Genomic DNA, 17,803 nt, shown 5'->3' with positions numbered 1-17,803 from the left:
TTTGAATTAAAAAACACTTTTTAGTATTTTTTTACGAAGAAACAACTTAAGCAAATTTATCAAAAAAAATATACATTATAAGGCATATTTAGTTAAATTTCCGTATATTAACATTACATAATAAGGCGGTAACAGAGCATTCCCCATAACCTTTTTGCCTTTCTCATATAGAAAGGTTATGCAATAACTGTGAAAACCGACTTTTGAACCGAGACCCGGAGGGCCAAGTGTCATATACCATTCGAATCAGTCATTTGGGGGTTTGGAACCTCTTGGGTTCCAGTTTGTGCTAAAGTGCACATGACTAAATTGAATTATTTACGTTTCGCATTCAGCTCATCAGTGCATTAGCAGATTATGTTGATCTACTAATGCCGCATCGCGGATCAACATAATCCGCTAAGCAGACGTAAAGTCGTTGCTACTTACAACGCACTTATTTTACACTAATTGTGCAATGTCTATTCTGACGTGCCGAAAGTAACGAGTCGCGTCTATTCTGACGTGCCGTCGAGTACGCAAAATAACTGTGTGTATGTGCGTAACGTTTTTTTGCACTAATTTTTCTCGGAGATGGCTAAATCGATTTTCACCAACTTAGATTCAAATGAAAGGTCTTGTGGTCCTATACAAAATTCCCTAATATTATTTACAACTTCTGGTTCCAGAGTCATGGGGTAAAATGTGCAAAAAAACGAAAATATGTTTTCTAACTTAGGTTCAAATGAAAGGTTCCATACGTAATTCCTTAATTTCATCCGGATCCGACTTCTGGATTCAGAAATATAAGGTAAAATGTGTGAAAAATTTTATACCATCACTGATGTTAAGGGTTGAGTCACCCTAATAAATATGTTCGATGTTCATAGTGTGTGTCTATAATTTGTTATCTGTCTATCATGTTATCGATCAAGAGAATTTAGAGAAAGACATTTGATTCTCATAGGCTTAATTAGAAAAATAGATCGAATAAACGCTCTATTGTCTTTAGACTACCAACCGATACGGACGCAATTCCGCGAGTTTCGATCAGTGCCAAAATCCGAAATCCATGTGCTTTTCCTGTGGTCACGAACAGTCCGTTCTAAAATGTGCAGCTAGCGAAGAATTTGAACATAAAAATGGTCCTTCGAGCCGGATTCGCCGGAAAAGAAACTTGAGTCGTTTAGTGAAGTAACCACAAGAAACGCGATTTAGTTTTTCCAATGAACATGGATTTCGGAAATTTGGATTCGCCGTGTATGAACGATTGGACGAATTTAAATAATGATGCTTTGGACATTGTGCATCCATGATTATTTGTGACACGTGAACAATTGATCAATAATGAACAAAAAGGACGTGGACGTCGAACAATAGAAGAAAAAAAAAGGTGTAACGAGAAAGTAAAGACGTTGGAATAGTGCTACAGATGAAGATACTGTGATGGAATAGCATTGTGCTGTGCAGAATTTTGCTCGATGCCAGTTTGATCGCCACTTGGTTAGGTTTGATCACTGATGTATGCCTTTCATGCTTTCAGATTGCATTAAGTTGAATTGGTAAAGTAGAAATCAGGTAATATCGTGCAAGTGGTGCGTTGTTTCGTGAAATTCACGAAGATGGCGGCCGAGAAAAAACTTTTGGTTACGTCATACAGCCGCATGGTTGACTCTATTGAGTCACGTGCAGAAAAATTATTAATATTTGTGCGTTCTTTCGATACCGAGAAACAGGATAACTCTCTTCTCGAGGACAAATTAGAGTCAGTTGAAGCTATGCGTTCTTTATTTCATGAGACTGAGGTTAAGTTGTACGGGGTGATTAAGGAAGATGAGGTTCAATCATGGCAAATGACTAGTGAAAAGATAGAAGACATGTTTGATGAGATACGCCATCTTATTCGAACCACACTTCGTGCGGTTGAACCTCCCAAACCAGTGAGTTCTCATGTGACGGTTGCGTCTATTCAACAATCCCAAGCGAAATTACCAGACATTCCTCTTCCTCGTTTCAACGGACAATTGGAAGACTGGATTTCCTTTAAAGGTCAATTTAATGCTCTTATCAAGCGCCGGGAAGGTCTTTCAGAAAGTGAAAAATTATTCTATTTGAAGGCAGCCATACAAGATGGAGTTGCTCGCCATGTTCAATCTTCCGAAGACACGTTTGTGTCCCTTTGGAAGGCCCTTAGTAGCGAGTTTGAGAATAAAAAACTTCTAGTTGATAAGCACATTGCCCAGTTGTTTCACTTAAAACCGATCATTCGGGAGTCAGGGTCTGCATTACGGTGTTTGATAAATGATGTTACTCGCAACATTCGAGCATTAGCGAATCTTGAGTTGAAACTAGATCCCTTATCAGAACAATTCCTGGTACATCTCATTTGTTCTCGTTTGGACTCTCGTACTAGAAAGGATTTCGAAATGCAATTGATCGACCAGTCGTTACCGGCTTGGGAAAAATTGCTTGACTTCTTACAGTCACGATGCAGATGTCTAGAAAACATGGAACAAGATGGCAAGAGTTTACCTGTACTAGGTGTGGGCTCCCGCGTAAAATACAACTTCGGTGATCGCTCAACTACTAATTCTAAATCTTTTTCGATTAATACAGTTTCAAACAAAACTGCTACCATTGCCACGTGCTTTCTGTGTAAAGGTACTCACTACTTGAGTCGTTGCGAGCAGTTCCTTCAAATGCCACCATCGGATCGATTCATAAGGGTCAAGGGATTTGGACTCTGTTTGAACTGCTTCAGCAATAAGCACATGGTTGCGGATTGTAAGTCTAGTTCTTGTCGAAAATGTGTACGTCGCCACCATACGACTTTACATGAAACTGAACCAATGCCATCTACTTTAACAAACTCAACCAACCGAGCAAATAGTACAACAACTACAACATCGACGAACACGATCATTGCGACTGTCTCGTCATCGATTCTAAAGACAAAACAAATTATTCTTTACACAGCCGTTGGTTTGGTTGAAGACGAGTATGGAAATTCTGTGGACTGCAGAATTCTCCTTGACTGTGGATCGATGCATAATTTGATCACGACGCACGTTGTTAACACTTTGCGTTTGCGCATTGTAAAGGCTGATTGCCATATAGAAGGCGTTTCTGGTACACCACAATTTATAAAGAACAAGGTAGGAGCAACGATTCGCTCTACTGTCGATAAGGATGTCTCGATGAAATTTGAGTTTTTAGTGATGAAACGGATTACAACTGATTTACCAATCAGATCATTTTCAGTTGACCCAGAGCGTATTCCAGCAGATGTAGTACTGGCAGATCCCATGTTTAATCGATCGCGGCGAATCGATATGCTGCTAGGAATTCAGGTGTTTAATGAACTATTTACTGGTCAATGCTTCTCCTTGACGGACGATCGTACATTCTGGTGCAAAGAAACGATTTTTGGATGAGTCGTTGCTGGATCTGTAGATGAGCAGGAAGAAAGGAGAAGTTGTACTAAATTTTGTGGAGTCGTTACAAACGAGGCGTTAAGCAAACAGATAAGCCGATTTTGGGAGATAGAGTCCATTCCGGAGGCACGCAAGCTAACACAAGATGAACGAGCAGCAGAACAGAATTTTGAAGACACATATCGCAGACTGCCAGATGGACGATATGAAGTGTGCCTTCCTAAGAAAGTAAATATTCAAAATCTGGGAAATAGCGAAGAGATGGCGTTGCGAAGATTCGTACAGACAGAGAGGCGATTAACGCATGATTCTAGTTTACGAGAGCAGTATAATTTATTTATGCGCGATTATCATGAGCAAGGTCACATGACAAAAATAGATCCGTGCAAATTCGGGTATTTTATACCACATCATGCAGTGTTCAACCCGGCGAGCATAACAACCAAGATGCGTGTTGTATTTGACGCTTCCGCACCAACGACTAGTGGATCTTCTCTAAACGATCACTTGCTTGTTGGTCCAGTTCTACAACGAAGACTAATCGACACAGTACTAAGGTTCCGTATTCCTAAGGTAGTGTTTACTGCGGACATTACCCAAATGTTCCGACAAATCCAAGTGAGAGCTGAAGATCGAAAGTACCAACAAATTTTTTGGCGAACAGACCAAGGAGACCCATTAGAGGTATACCAGTTAACTACGGTGACCTACGGAACAGCATGTGCGCCATTTTTGGCTACAAGAACACTGGAGCAATTGTGCAAGGACGAGAGCAAAAATTTTCCTTTGGCATCGAAAGCGGGCACTGAAGATTTTTATGTAGATGACCTGTTGAGTGGAGCGAATACTGTCGACGAGGCTTTAGCTTTGCAGAATGAATTCATTCAGATGCTGTCATCAGGGGGATTCAAGTTACATAAATGGGCTTCGAATCATCCAGAATTACTGCAGTCCGTACCAAACGCAGATGCGGAGCAAGTTGCTTTTTTCGAGAATGAAAAATCCACTCGTACGTTGGGATTAACTTGGCAACCTCGAAAAGATGTATTTCTAACGAAACTACACGAGATTAGTTTCCACTCAGGCCCTATCACAAAGCGGTCAGTTTATTCGGACATAGCAAAACTGTATGATCCACTTGGTCTAATTGGACCAGTTATTTTTGCAGCGAAGGTGCGATTACAAAAGTTATGGCAACTTGAAGTAGACTGGGACGAAGTTTTAATACCAGAGCAAGCCGAATCATGGACAACTTTTTGTGATCAAATTGTACAGATGGGAGAATTATCGATAAGGCGCTGCGTACTCCCTTCCGTGACATCAAGGCAGGTAGAGCTTCATGGTTTCTGCGATGCGTCCGATTTGGGCTATGGAGCTTGTGCGTATATTCGTTCTCTCGAAGACAACGGTCACTACTCAATCGCACTACTTACCTCAAAGTCTCGAATCGCACCCTTTAAGAACGCTAAACTAACAATACCGCGCCTTGAACTTTGTGGCGCTCTAGTACTTGCACGATTGATTTCTAACATAACGCACAACCTAAATATTACCTTTTCCAGAATCATTCTTTGGTCTGATTCTACAACAGCATTGTCCTGGATAAGAACTGAGCCAACTAAACTAATGACGTTTGTTTGCAATCGATTTATTGAAATACAGGAACTAACCAAAGGCATAGAGTGGAGACATATTGGCACTCATGATAATCCTGCTGACGTTATCTCACGAGGGCTTATGCCTTGCGAAATCCGAGCATGCACACTATGGTGGTCAGGACCAAATTTATTGACTCAAGATGAAACCACTTGGCCTCCCACTATTCAGCACATTCCACCAGAGCAACTCCCGGAAACGAAAGCTGTTTCTATCAGTCTCACTGTCATCGAACAACCACCGACGTTTAGCCTGTTCACTATGGAAAGCAGTTATCGGCTAATGCAACGAGTTATGGCATTAATGTTGCGGTTTATCGATCATGTTCGACAAGACAACGGCAAACAACATCGTTATGGAGTACTGACGATACGTGAACTCGACGAAGCTACAATGGCTCTAACAAGAATGGTTCAAAGGGAAGCCTTCCCGAATGAATTCGACTCTTTGCAGGCGGGAAAGGTAATTCATAGTAACAGTCAACTTATTGCGTATTCCGTTTTCCCAGACAAATCAAGGTTTAATGTGTTACGTGTTGGCGGTCGGAACCGTCATGCATCCTGGATGTCCTCAAACCAGAAGCACCCTCTGGTACTTCCATCTCGTCATCCGTTCACACTGGCCGTAATACGGGCGTACCATGCTGAATTTCTTCACGCTCCACAACAACTTCTTTTGAGCATCCTACAACGTCGGTTTTGGCTGATGCACGGACGCAGTACAGTGCGATGGGTACTCAGAAGGTGTGTCACTTGCTTCAGAGCGAAGCCGGTGGTAATGCAGCAAATGATGGGCGATTTACCGAAATCGCGTTTAGAAGGAGGTTACCCGTTCCGAAATGCTGGAATAGATTTCTGTGGACCAATCTATATTCGTCAACACAATAAGCGATCAACTGTAATATATAAGGCATATGTGGCAGTATTTGTTTGTTTTGCTACCAAAGCGCTACATTTGGAGTTGGTTGGAGATTTGACGGCTGACGCTTTCATCGCCGCCTTACAGCGATTTATATCACGCCGAGGAAAATGTGCTAAATTGTTTTCCGACAACGGTCTTAACTTTGTTGGTAGCAAGAATAAATTACGCGAGATGTACGATGTGTTCCAGTCTCAGGTGTTCAAAGACAAACTGGAAATTTTCTGCTCAAAAACGGCCATCGAATGGCATCTAATACCTCCTGGCGCTCCTCATTTTGGTGGTCTCTGGGAGGCCGGAGTAAGATCAGCTAAGTACCATCTCAAACGAATCACTGGGACTGCGAATATGAACTTCGAAGAATATACGACTATTCTTTGCCGAATAGAAGCAGTGCTCAACTCAAGGCCAATTACCCCTATGTCAACTGATCCAACTGATATACAACCCTTAACTCCTGGACACTTTCTAGTGGGACGTCCGCTGAGTGACATTCCCGAACCCAACATCATCGATCGGAAGGAAACAACACTCTCTCATTGGCAGCGACAGATGCAAATGGTGCAACATTTTTGGGCTCGTTGGTCGCATGACTATATCACGACACTACAGAATCGGAATAAATGGCATAAACGTTTTTTGGTCAAACCAGGATTCATGGTGATAATACGCGAGGATAATCTTCCAACAATGCAATGGAGGCTTGGAAGAATCATCAATGCCATACCGGGTCCAGATGGTCTGGTGCGAGTAGCTGATATACGTGTTGGCAGCAAGGTTATTAGGCGACCTATTGCCAAACTGTGCCAGTTACCGATTGAAGACAATCTACAAGAAGGAATTGAAGATCGAAGAAATTAAAATCTTCCGATTTTAATGGAGGCAGCATGTTAAGGATTGAGTCACATTTGATTCTCATAGGCTTAATTAGAAAAATAGATCGAATAAACACTCTCTTGTCTTTAGACTACCAACCGATACGGACGCAATTCCGCGAGTTTCGATCAGTGCCAAAATCCGAAATCCATGTGCTTTTCCTGTGGTCACGAACAGTCCGTTCTAAAATGTGCAGCTAGCGAAGAATTTGAACAACTGACAAGGGCGAAAAACCGTGAAAATTTTTTTTAAATCAACCTCAAATCTTCTCCAATTGATAATATTTATCAGTAGACGGTCAAACAAACCGATCTCAGTTATTCCTTCAAGAATCGAAGGAAATTATTTTGAAGAATACCACAGTACTATATATGATAGTATGATTGATATGAGAAAGGCATCATTAACCCCACTAAGTGAATTAAAACAGGTTTTGAGAATCCTATTGCGCGGCGAACACTATAACTCCGGGTAGAATTATTTGAAATCCTTCTTAAATTTACTTAAAGTACGAGTTATTTCTCCCCCCTCTGTCGTTTTCAAGTTATTCTTTCGATTTCTTAACAGGCTTTTTTGCTTGTCATATTCCAGACACACGGATTTACGCTGGAGAATCGATTAAATTCAGCACTCAATGAAACGAAGTAGTTGGAAATAATTGGTTCTTGGGCATATCAGTTGAAAGAGGCATGCAGATGGGAAATTATGAAGTAGTGTATCATTTCCCTAGTTCAAAGGATCGCCTGTTCTTGAAAATTCTAGAAAACTTGTGGAAAATTTCGTAGGTTTTAGTAAACTAAATATTATTGCGAGAGATTTCAACGTTAACGAGTCACGAAACATTTGTTAACGGGCCCTGAAGAAGGCTAGAGGTGAATATGTTCAGAGCAATGATCGATCGAAATCAGAAACACAGTAAGGAGTTTCGAAAGATTTTTAAACAAGTACCAAAACCTACACATCGATCAGCAAAAACCTTAACATCTAATGGTAGAGAAGAGCATTCAGCTTATATCATAAATCTAAATCTGCACAATTATGTTTAGAGAGGAGAGAAGAAAAATAAAATCAACTCAATTATGTATTTCACACGTAAAATCTGTGTTAGATTTCAAATGAATTTGTGCAATTTAATTTTCTCGAAAATTGTGTACAATAACGTAGATTGTATCTATTTATATTTCTCGTTTTTTTTTCGAGTACGACGCATTGGACTATTAAGTTTTGTTAAGTTAAGTTTTGATGATGGATTTTTATTAGTTTGTTTGAGAGTTAAAAAATGAGTTGTCTGCAAAAGCTTTAGTCTCGCGCGCGCGTGACTGGAACTATAAGATATATCCCTTGAAAAATACCATAACCAGTGGTCGCAACGTGGGGCAGTAGAAAACAACCGTTCTTATTTATTAGACTGCTAAAGCCGAATGCACAATAATTACAAATTATTTTTATTTTATTTTTTTTTTATTTATTTGTCGTCAATAAAAAGTAGACCATAAGTATAATTACAATAATTGTCTTAAATTAGTAAACTATTCTAAATAGATCACTAAATAATGTATAATTTAGTATGAGTTAAATAATAATAATTAGCTTACCGAATAGAGCTGAAATATTGTTTTACTTTGTTTTTATTTGACATTATGAAATCGACAGCTTCTGAATGCTTGTTGTATACAGCCATCAATTGATTTATTGGGCCATTTTTTGCATAGTTTTTTCGCTGGTGGTTTGTAATAAAATATTTCGATTTCTTAAAGGCCGAGATAGTATGTAAAAATTTAGTTTGGACAGGAGTTGACTGGAATCTATGCGATTCGAGACAATACCATTTACAAATGAGACCATTGAAAATTCTCTGCGTTCTTTTAATGTTTAAATACTGATCAGCATACAGCGGGCTTTGTAGGACGAAAGAGGAAGTCTTGTCCAACCTAATTTACGAAGTGCAATTAACAAATTGTTTTTCAACTGATTCAATTCGATCTTCCCTGTGTGATTAAGTAAGGTGACCAAACTAAGCTACAGTATTCTAGTACTGACCGAACATAGGCAATGTATAATGGTTTAATTGTATACGGATCGTGAAAACAGTTACAAAATCGTTTCATGAATCCTAGCATGTTATTTGCTCTGTTTATGATTGTTTTATAACGGTCAACATAAGTCATTTTAGAATCTAGTAGTATTCCTAAGTCTCTAATTCTTTCGCATTTTTGAACTGTTTGACTTCCAAGAGTAAGTATGAAGTCTGGTGTGTTTCGTTTTTTACTGAATGTTATTCTACTGCAATTTTTCACATTTAGTTGAAGAAGACTTTTGTTACACCATGTATAAAAAGAAAGAATTTCTTCTTGATAAACCTTGCCATCCTCACTTTTCTCTATTTCTAAAAATAGATTTATATCGTCTGCGTATATTGGATTCTTTTATTTTTTTTTAAACAAAGGAAATGTCGTTAACAAACAATATAAATAAAATAGGACCTAAATGAGATCCCTGGGGGACCCCGGAACTGACGTGACGACTTTTTACCCTTGAATTTTACAATTTGTTGACGATTTGTTAGATAAGATTCCAACCATTTAAGAAGACCTGGTAAGATTCCCAATTTCTGTAATTTGAACATAAGCATGGTTATGTCAACACGATCGAATGCTTTGCTGAAATCTATATAAAGAGCTTCAATGTAAGTTCCCTTGTCCATAGCGGTCAGGGTTTAGCGCACAGAAAAAAATAATGAAATTTACATGACATGTAAATGAATGATACTCGAAATAGACATCAATTGAATGAAAAATTTGATTGAAAACCATCAACGATGTAAAAGTTATTTGAAATGCTTCGATTTTTCAATGAATATCGCAGCATATTTCAATTTACGCTTAGTTTTGCTTTTACAGTACACTGAGGTCTTTTTTATGCGATCTTTTTTTATGCGGTTTTTTTTACGCGACTTTTTTTATGCGAAGTTTCAGAGTTATGCGGTTTTTTTTATGCGAATTTTCAGAGTTATGCGGTTTTTTTATGCGAATTTTCAGAGTTATGTGGTTTTTTTTATGCGGTTTTTTTATGCGGTACGTAAATTTGCATAAAAAAAGACTTCAGTGTATATTGAAAAATAAAGACCTGAGAAGTAACTTTATATTTAATTCCCTGCTCCAAATATGTGCATGAAAATAGATGTAAATATTTCTATCTGTGTGGACGAATTCAACTAAACTAGTAGTAGTGGAACGTCTTTTGAAAAATCCATGTTGCATGTGAGTAATTCTATTTTTTATTCAACCAAACAGTTTGTCATTAACGATCGCTTCAAAGAGCTTCGGAATGCAAGAAAGAATAGCAATCCCCCGATAGTTGCATATGTCTGCTTTTTTCCCATTTTTGAAAATTTGTATAAGGAAAGAGTTTTTCCACGTATCTGGGAAAACTCCAGACTGAAGCGAATTATTAAAAAGCCAGCCACAAAGGGGTTGCAAAATCTAATGCTATTTTTTCATAAATATAGATGAAATCCCATCAGGTCCGGCACTTTTAAAGACATCCAATTTGTTCAGGGCATCTATTATGTCTAGCACTTCGATTTGATTTACATTAATATCTTCAGTAATCAGGAATCAGGAATCAGAACAAATTGGCTCAAATGGCACATTCCCTTTGACATTTGGAGATTTGTGCCTTGCCATCAAACATAACTAATGCTCGTATCTGTACTGTATTTTACAGTATTGTACTGTATTTTCGACCCTAATACTGCGTACTGTTTTTTACCCTTAAATGTACTGTATTTTAATTTGTACTGTATTTTTACTGTATTTCTCACACCAGAAAATAATACAGAATTTTGAGTCATTAACGCATCGAATTTCGATTTGTGGCAGTACAAAACGTCAGAAAGAACAGCGGCAACACGTAGCGAATGTGAATGAAAGTGCATGCAAACAACAAATTTGTCATTAATCATTATTATTCACAATTTAGCGAAATTTTGATGATTAAGAAAAGGCAAAATGTCTCAACCAAAACGAAAATATACACTAAATTAAAAATCATCATCAAAAATATAAACTTCTAAAATAAATAAATAAAAAATGAGATTATAGAAATAAATCATTTGATAATTATTTGCGTACTGTAAAATGTACTGTTTTTTTTTAAATCGATGTACAGTATTTTCTTGATTTTTACGCCAAATGTACTGGTTTTCGTTGAAAAAAATATACGAGCATTAAACATAACTAAAAATTGCTAAACTTAGTTGGTCACAGATGTGTAAGTAATTCGATAAATTGTCACTATTATTTTCTTTTTTGTACTTTTTATCAGCTTTTTGTTTCCGATTTCTTAGGTTTCTAATACGCTCGTTATGCCAAACAGGATACTTTGAATTATTTTGTCGCCTAATTTTCTTCAATGGGACATCTTCATTTATTATGTCGTACAGCCGTGTGTAGAAAATATCGACAGAAATTCGACATTTCCTTCGTTTCTAAGGAGTTCTTGCCAATCTATTTCTCGTAAGTAGCTTACGACTAATACTATCATAATTTACTGAGTGATAATCGAAAATCTCCTCATACTCGTAGTCGTCGGGTATATTAATCTAATGTATAAATATTGAGAATTCGATTGCTGTATGAATAGCTTCATTTTTCCACAATAGAGTTGGTGATTCTATTACACAGAAATCATCGTGAATATTAGTAAATAAAAAATCTAAATAACAGTTTTGCTGATTTTTTACATGATTAATTTGATTAAGACCTAAACCGGATATTTTGTCGAATAAGTAATGAAGTGTTTCATTCTCCCCAACGAGAGGAAGTAAAATGCTATCATTTTCAGCGTCTAGAATAAAGTCGATATTGCGCTGATTAAAGTCTCCATATATATTAACTTTAACTTCCGATGACGATGACGATGACGATGACGATTTCATCAGCAACATGCAGCAACTTTTCATATGTGTCTTTTTGGGTATTATTAGGAGGAAAATATACTGAAACAAAAATATGTGTTTCACCTGCTTAATTAATTCTTACCCATACGTGTTCAAATTCTTTAAATTTCGTAGTGGTTATCATTTCGTCGTCAAATTCAGCTAAAACAGAAATAAGAGCACCTCCCCTCGATTTTTTATCAGATGTATGGAGCTCACAATCGTTTCTAAAAACGTTGTAAATGTTTCCGAAATCTTCCGCGCTGTTAACGCTTTCATCCCAACTAGTTTCGGTTGCTAGAATAATTCCATACGAACACCCTAAAATATTTTTATGGATTTCATTGATTTAAAATTCGCTCTTCATACGGTTAAAATTTTGACAATATGCTACGATTTATGTCGATGACGCTAGATGAAGAGATCTTATTGAACATGATTGTTGACTTATGATAATATTGTCATTATTTTCTTCTTCTGGGTAATGCGTCAAAATTGACGAAACAACTTAAAGATCATAAGCAGAGTATATAAAAAAAAATGTTTTTGTGCAATTTATACTATCTGAGAGTGTTTTTTGGGTTGCTAATGAATACCGAAATACTAATATGATATTTAAGAAAACTAGTTGCAATTGCCTGTTGAAACAGAAAGGTCAAATTCCACAAAAGAAATATAATGCCAAGACTTTGCTAGTTGCAATTAGATTTAACTTCGTTTTTGATGATAGTTCACTTAATTAATTTCGGATTTGGTTAGCCATTAGCGATAAAGTGCAAGCAAGACGAGTTTATATAAAAAGTAGTTAATAAACTCAAATGGATCAGGGTCATTTCGCCGAAACCCATTTCACCGAAAGCCGTTTCGCCGAAAGTCATTTCGCCGAAAGGGTTATTTCGCCGAATGCCATTTCGCCGAATCCTGAATTTCGCTTTGTGCCGCCGAGCCATCTTGGCTTCGGTTATGTGGCTGCGCCACATCTGTTATACAGGAGACATAACATGCAGGAGATATGACCCTTACGGCAAAATTACCCTTTCGGCAAAATGATCCTTTCGGCGAGATGACCCTTACGGTGAAATGACCCTTTCGGCGAAACGACTTTCGGCGAAATGACTTATTCGGCGAAATGACTTATTCGGCGAAATGACTTATTCGGCGAAACGACTTTCGGCGAAATGGTACTCGGCGAAACGACTTTCGGCGAAATGGCTTTCGGCGAAATGGCACTCGGCGAAACGACTTTCGGCGAAATGGCTTTCGGCGATATGACCCGCTCCCAACTCAAATATCTACAATTTATTTGATTGCATTCATAATTGTTTGTACAAGTATTCTGGAAATAGTTTTCTATATCACGAGGAAGAAATTTCCATTCAGGAACTTTGCTAGATGGACAAGATTTGAAGTGAAATTTCTTAATAACCGAAGTTAAACAATTAAGCTATTAACTGTCAGCCACTAGGTGTTTCTTGTCAATCTGAATTTTGAGCAAACATGCATAAATAATTACACAAATCATTCGAACAATTTCAACCTTTCCCCGATCGATCGCATTAAAAAGTGAATTTTATGTCATTTCTACGTTCAAGTTTAACCTTTAAAAACAGATAATAAAATTTACATAATACAAGCTCCGTCTCGCAGCTGCAGAGAAAACCAGCGACAGATCGAGCCACTACGCGTGATCTACTCCCATATCCCACCTGTTTGGGCGAGTGGAAAAGTGCTTTCTTCACCCGCCACCACAGTGCCGTCTGAAAACGCATCGACACTCAGCAAGTCATCAATCATCATCGATTGTGGCATTCGAATCTGTCGATCGATGCGCTCGGGTAAGGAGAGAAGAAACAAAAAAAAAGACTAGCCATACGGTGTTACATGATCGGCCGTCGTCTGCTAACTCCACCGCTACTCGAAGACTTCGGGTCAGATGAACCGGAAATGATCAACTTGACCGGTTAATTGCGGCCTTTCCGAGATGCTGGAGATGATGGCCCGGTCGGACATCGATTTTGTGTCTGTCTGTTGCGTCGGTAGACAGTGGTCAATAAGCCCACAAGCACTGTCTTACTGCTTGCTCGAGAGGTCACTTGAAATCGAGTGTCCAATTTCACTAGACTGCACCGATGTGCAGTCGACTTCGAAAACTGTGTAACAAACAGGTGACGGGATTTATTACACCGTTTATCCATCTGAAGTGATGGTAACGGACGGCTGAGATATGTGATTACATGATATCATAAACAAACATAAGTGCATGTATTGGTCCTGGAGAACTTAAGATTAGTCGATGAGCTGTCATCAAAATTGATTATGTTTTAGACTCCAACCAATTTATGAAACTTGGACAACTGTTGCCCACATAAACCAGCATCACTTACAAGACCGTATGGCGTAATGTTCGTACTTCGTTCCGATTCCGTGGTCCAACGGTAAGGGGTCTTTGGGTTGCACAATCCGTGTTATGGCAGGTCTTTTTTTCGGTCGGCATCTTAATTATGGTATTCAGTTCGGTCGATCGGTCGGTCGATCGGAAGAAAGGAACAGTGCCAAAATGTGACGTGCTCAAACAGACGGAATCAGCTGTTCAGTGAAGGCAGTTCGGTGTCGATAGTGAAAATGCAGATGTTTGATAACCTATTGTAGTAATATAGTAGTTTATATGTTAGGCATAGACGAGTGGAAGCGAATGCGTACTGGGTAAAGTCATACTCGTGCGCGTTTTCATTCAGTATCGTTATTTCCGAAATGAAACTATAATATGATTTTACTCATTTTCCCACTGAACAGCGTGTAAAAGCACGTGATATTTTTTATTAAATTTGAGACGGATTACGACACGTTTCAAAGTGCAAAACAGCAATTATACACAAATATAAACGTCGCGAACGAACAATGGTCAACGGCGAGCTGTCGGTAGCCGCTGCCCATTCGTGACCATAAAGACCTTCGAAAATTTTCACTTTCGCACCATCATCTTTGCGAACATTATCTTTTTTTTTACACGCCCACCTGACCTCAACCGACGTCGCATCGCCGAGCTTATCACACAACCTTCGGTAGGTCTGAGAAGCAGTTGCTTAAAACACAATAGATCTCTATTCGAAAATTGCTATCATCCATAAAATATATGCGCTTTGGTTTTGACCTAACGGAGGTAGTCATCTTCGTTGAAAACCTGTTACGTTTTGCATAGGATTTTTGGTAGAAGTGTTTAATCTCTTGTTTGTTTGAATATAAGCACAAAAAATACATGAACAGCTAACTTCGATAGCATTCAAATGTAGAGGTACCTACGATGAACAATAAAAAAATATTTTCTAACTCGAAGAATACATCTTCCCAACATTGTAAACTGAAAAAGGTTTTTTCAATCCCATTCGATTTTAGTATAAATTACATAAATAATTTAGCTTCGTCTATATGCAAAAGCACAGAACCATCTGAGTATATTCTGAGACTATAAAAATCCGTAGGAGATCCAAGAACTATTTGGAATATAGCCTTTAGGGACTACACTTTTCCACAGCAAGATCTACAACGACTAATATCTATTTTTTGTTCGCTCTTATTTTCAGAGCTACACATTGCTTACTTTCCTATTTATAGCTTTTCCAGGTATGTTCTCAGTCATCCAAGAACTTCAGTGAAAAAAGATCTTGAGATCTACACAAGCAATTCGCAGCTTATGAATAATTTTTCAATGCTGTTCATAGGTATTGAGCTACATATTACATAATTGTCTATTCTGATCTGTTTCAGGAACATTTTCAGTCATCCAAGAACTTCAGTGAATCAAGAGTCTGGAGCGTACTATTAAGTTTGTTAATACACTTTGTTATTCTGGTAGATCTTACGGTCTGAGCTGCAGGCAATTTTCAGATGGCGTAGATAATTCATAATAGGCCTATTAATTGCATTAATTGCATCACGAGTATGGTCCTAGGACAGAAAATCCATTAACGCAATTCCTTGTGCTGGTAGATCTTAAGGCTCCAGGTAGTGATAGATCTAAAGACCTATACTCTAAGTAGTTTTAGGACTAACTAGCACTACCTCATAACTCATAACAATGATCCAATCAATTAAATGTGATACCACAAGTATGGACAACAAAAAATACTGACTAGTATCATCGGTTTCGTTAGTAGACCTCAAAACCTATATTCCAAGGAGGTTTTGTATGGTCAAGAACTTCCACACACATTATCACAGTATGTCAATGTGCTGAATATAGTACTACGAGAACATACCGCACTCAAAAGTCATGCAAAAGTCACCAGTCACTCATTCGAATACTGATTTCCTTATTCCAGAAAATTCTTGGATACCCACGATCATAACTAGATCCTTTGAAACCAAACAATTCCGTAAATGAACATTTTTTTTTAATTCGGTTAAATTCAATATTAGATAAACAAACATTTCAGCATTTTAAATCGAGTAAAGTATTCCTGTGTTTGCCGTAGTGAAGATTTTATGATAGATAATTTCAGGGGAAGTATGGTAAAAGAAGCCGAATGAATATTTAGTTAGTAATGTATAAGGGTTTATTGGCCGTCCTTTGTCGTTGTTTTGATCTTCGTAGAAAGATGCCTGACACAGCAACGGGATCGCAAGGTAAAAGTCTGACATTTTGATTTTCCCTCGGTGAAAATGTGAGCCAATTCGAGACAGAATATGAAATTGTTTTGATTTTTAACTATCTCTTTAGAAAAGTGGTAGAATTGCTGGAATACGTAACTTACGAGCCTCGAACACCCCTAGTGTTATATATCATTCGACTCAGCTAAACGAGATCGGAAAACGTCTGTGTATATGTGCGCGCATTTTTATAGATATTTTTACCGCTCAAGAGTCTCGGAACTGGCTGAACCGATTTCAACAAACTTAGGCTCGTTTAAAAGCTACTATAGGACCATTGATCAAGTTCGGAGATCAAGGCTGTCATTTCTGGTTCCGTATATATAATGGTATAAGTGGCGTAACAGACAAAACGCGTTGCTTTTTCATAGCCTTAAAAGCTACTATTGAATTCTGGATGAAGTTCGAAAATCAAATGGATGTCTTTTCCAGTTCTAAAAATATGATAGAATAAGTGTCGTAGCCGACTAACTGCTCATTATTCGTCGGCTGAATTTTCTCCAAGATGACTCAATGAATTTTGATAGACTAAGGATTATTCGAAAGCTTACAATGTTAATCAAATTTGAAAGGGTTGTGGCGAACATTTCCGATTCGAAAGATGTAATCATATATGTGACGTAACCGACAAATCCTAGTGTTTTTAATGCATTTCTTTGAATCTTTTCAAAGCTACTATTAGGTTATTTGATAAACTGACAAAACTAACGACCGAGGATAGAATATTACAAATATTTTAATGAGACCATTTAAATGGCAAGAAAAAGGTATTATCACACTAGGTGGATCAAGAAGGGCTTTTTTCTGTAGGCTCACTTTTCTGATGGCTTAACCGATTTCAAGAAGCTTAAACTAATTTGAAAGCTACTAATAGATTTTTGATCAAGCTCGAGGTTTATATGAGTAACTTTTCCGATTCTGGAGCTATAATCATATGAAAACCGCAACCGACAAATAGCACTTATTTTTCTATCCGCAAAAAAATTAGCAATTATATCAGATTTAATCAATGATCAAGATCAAATGTATTGTTTCCTATATATTTGGTTTGCTGAATGTTGCCGGGTTTGTTACGTAAATGCTAAAACGTACTTTTGTTATCTACACGAATCAATTTGAATGAATTTGTATCAAAAATGGATCCAAACTCGTGTTATAAATTATCATAATGAAAAATGGTTTGAGTGAGATTGTGTGGATGACAAGATGATTCATTTCCAAGAGTGATGACCCACCAACAAATCGATCGAGTTTAATCAGCTGCTTTCAGAGCCGCCATATTGGAAAAGGAGGAAAGAAATTAAGTAGTGTAATATATGTACTTTTATGTGTAAAACGTTTAGTATTGTGATAT

General features: G+C 37.8%; 1 protein-coding gene across 1 annotated transcript; it reads left to right on the top strand.

Annotated features, from left to right (window-relative positions):
• Positions 1-5,150: 5,150 nt before the first annotated feature.
• Positions 5,151-6,848, top strand: LOC131429159 (uncharacterized). Its single transcript, XM_058593206.1, has one exon. It carries the CDS (start codon positions 5,151-5,153, stop codon positions 6,846-6,848), a length of 1,698 nt encoding a protein of 565 aa, XP_058449189.1.
• The last annotated feature ends 10,955 nt before the right edge of the window (positions 6,849-17,803 follow it).

Source organism: Malaya genurostris, chromosome 2, assembly GCF_030247185.1.
Source record: "Malaya genurostris strain Urasoe2022 chromosome 2, Malgen_1.1, whole genome shotgun sequence".
Lineage (NCBI taxonomy): Eukaryota > Metazoa > Arthropoda > Insecta > Diptera > Culicidae > Malaya > Malaya genurostris.
This window is presented reverse-complemented; position numbering and strand designations above follow the sequence as displayed.

Excerpts from the sequence above, each read along its gene's own strand:
- LOC131429159 (XM_058593206.1), top strand. The coding sequence starts at position 5,151 with ATGCCTTGCGAAATCCGAGCATGCACACTATGGTGGTCAGGACCAAAT.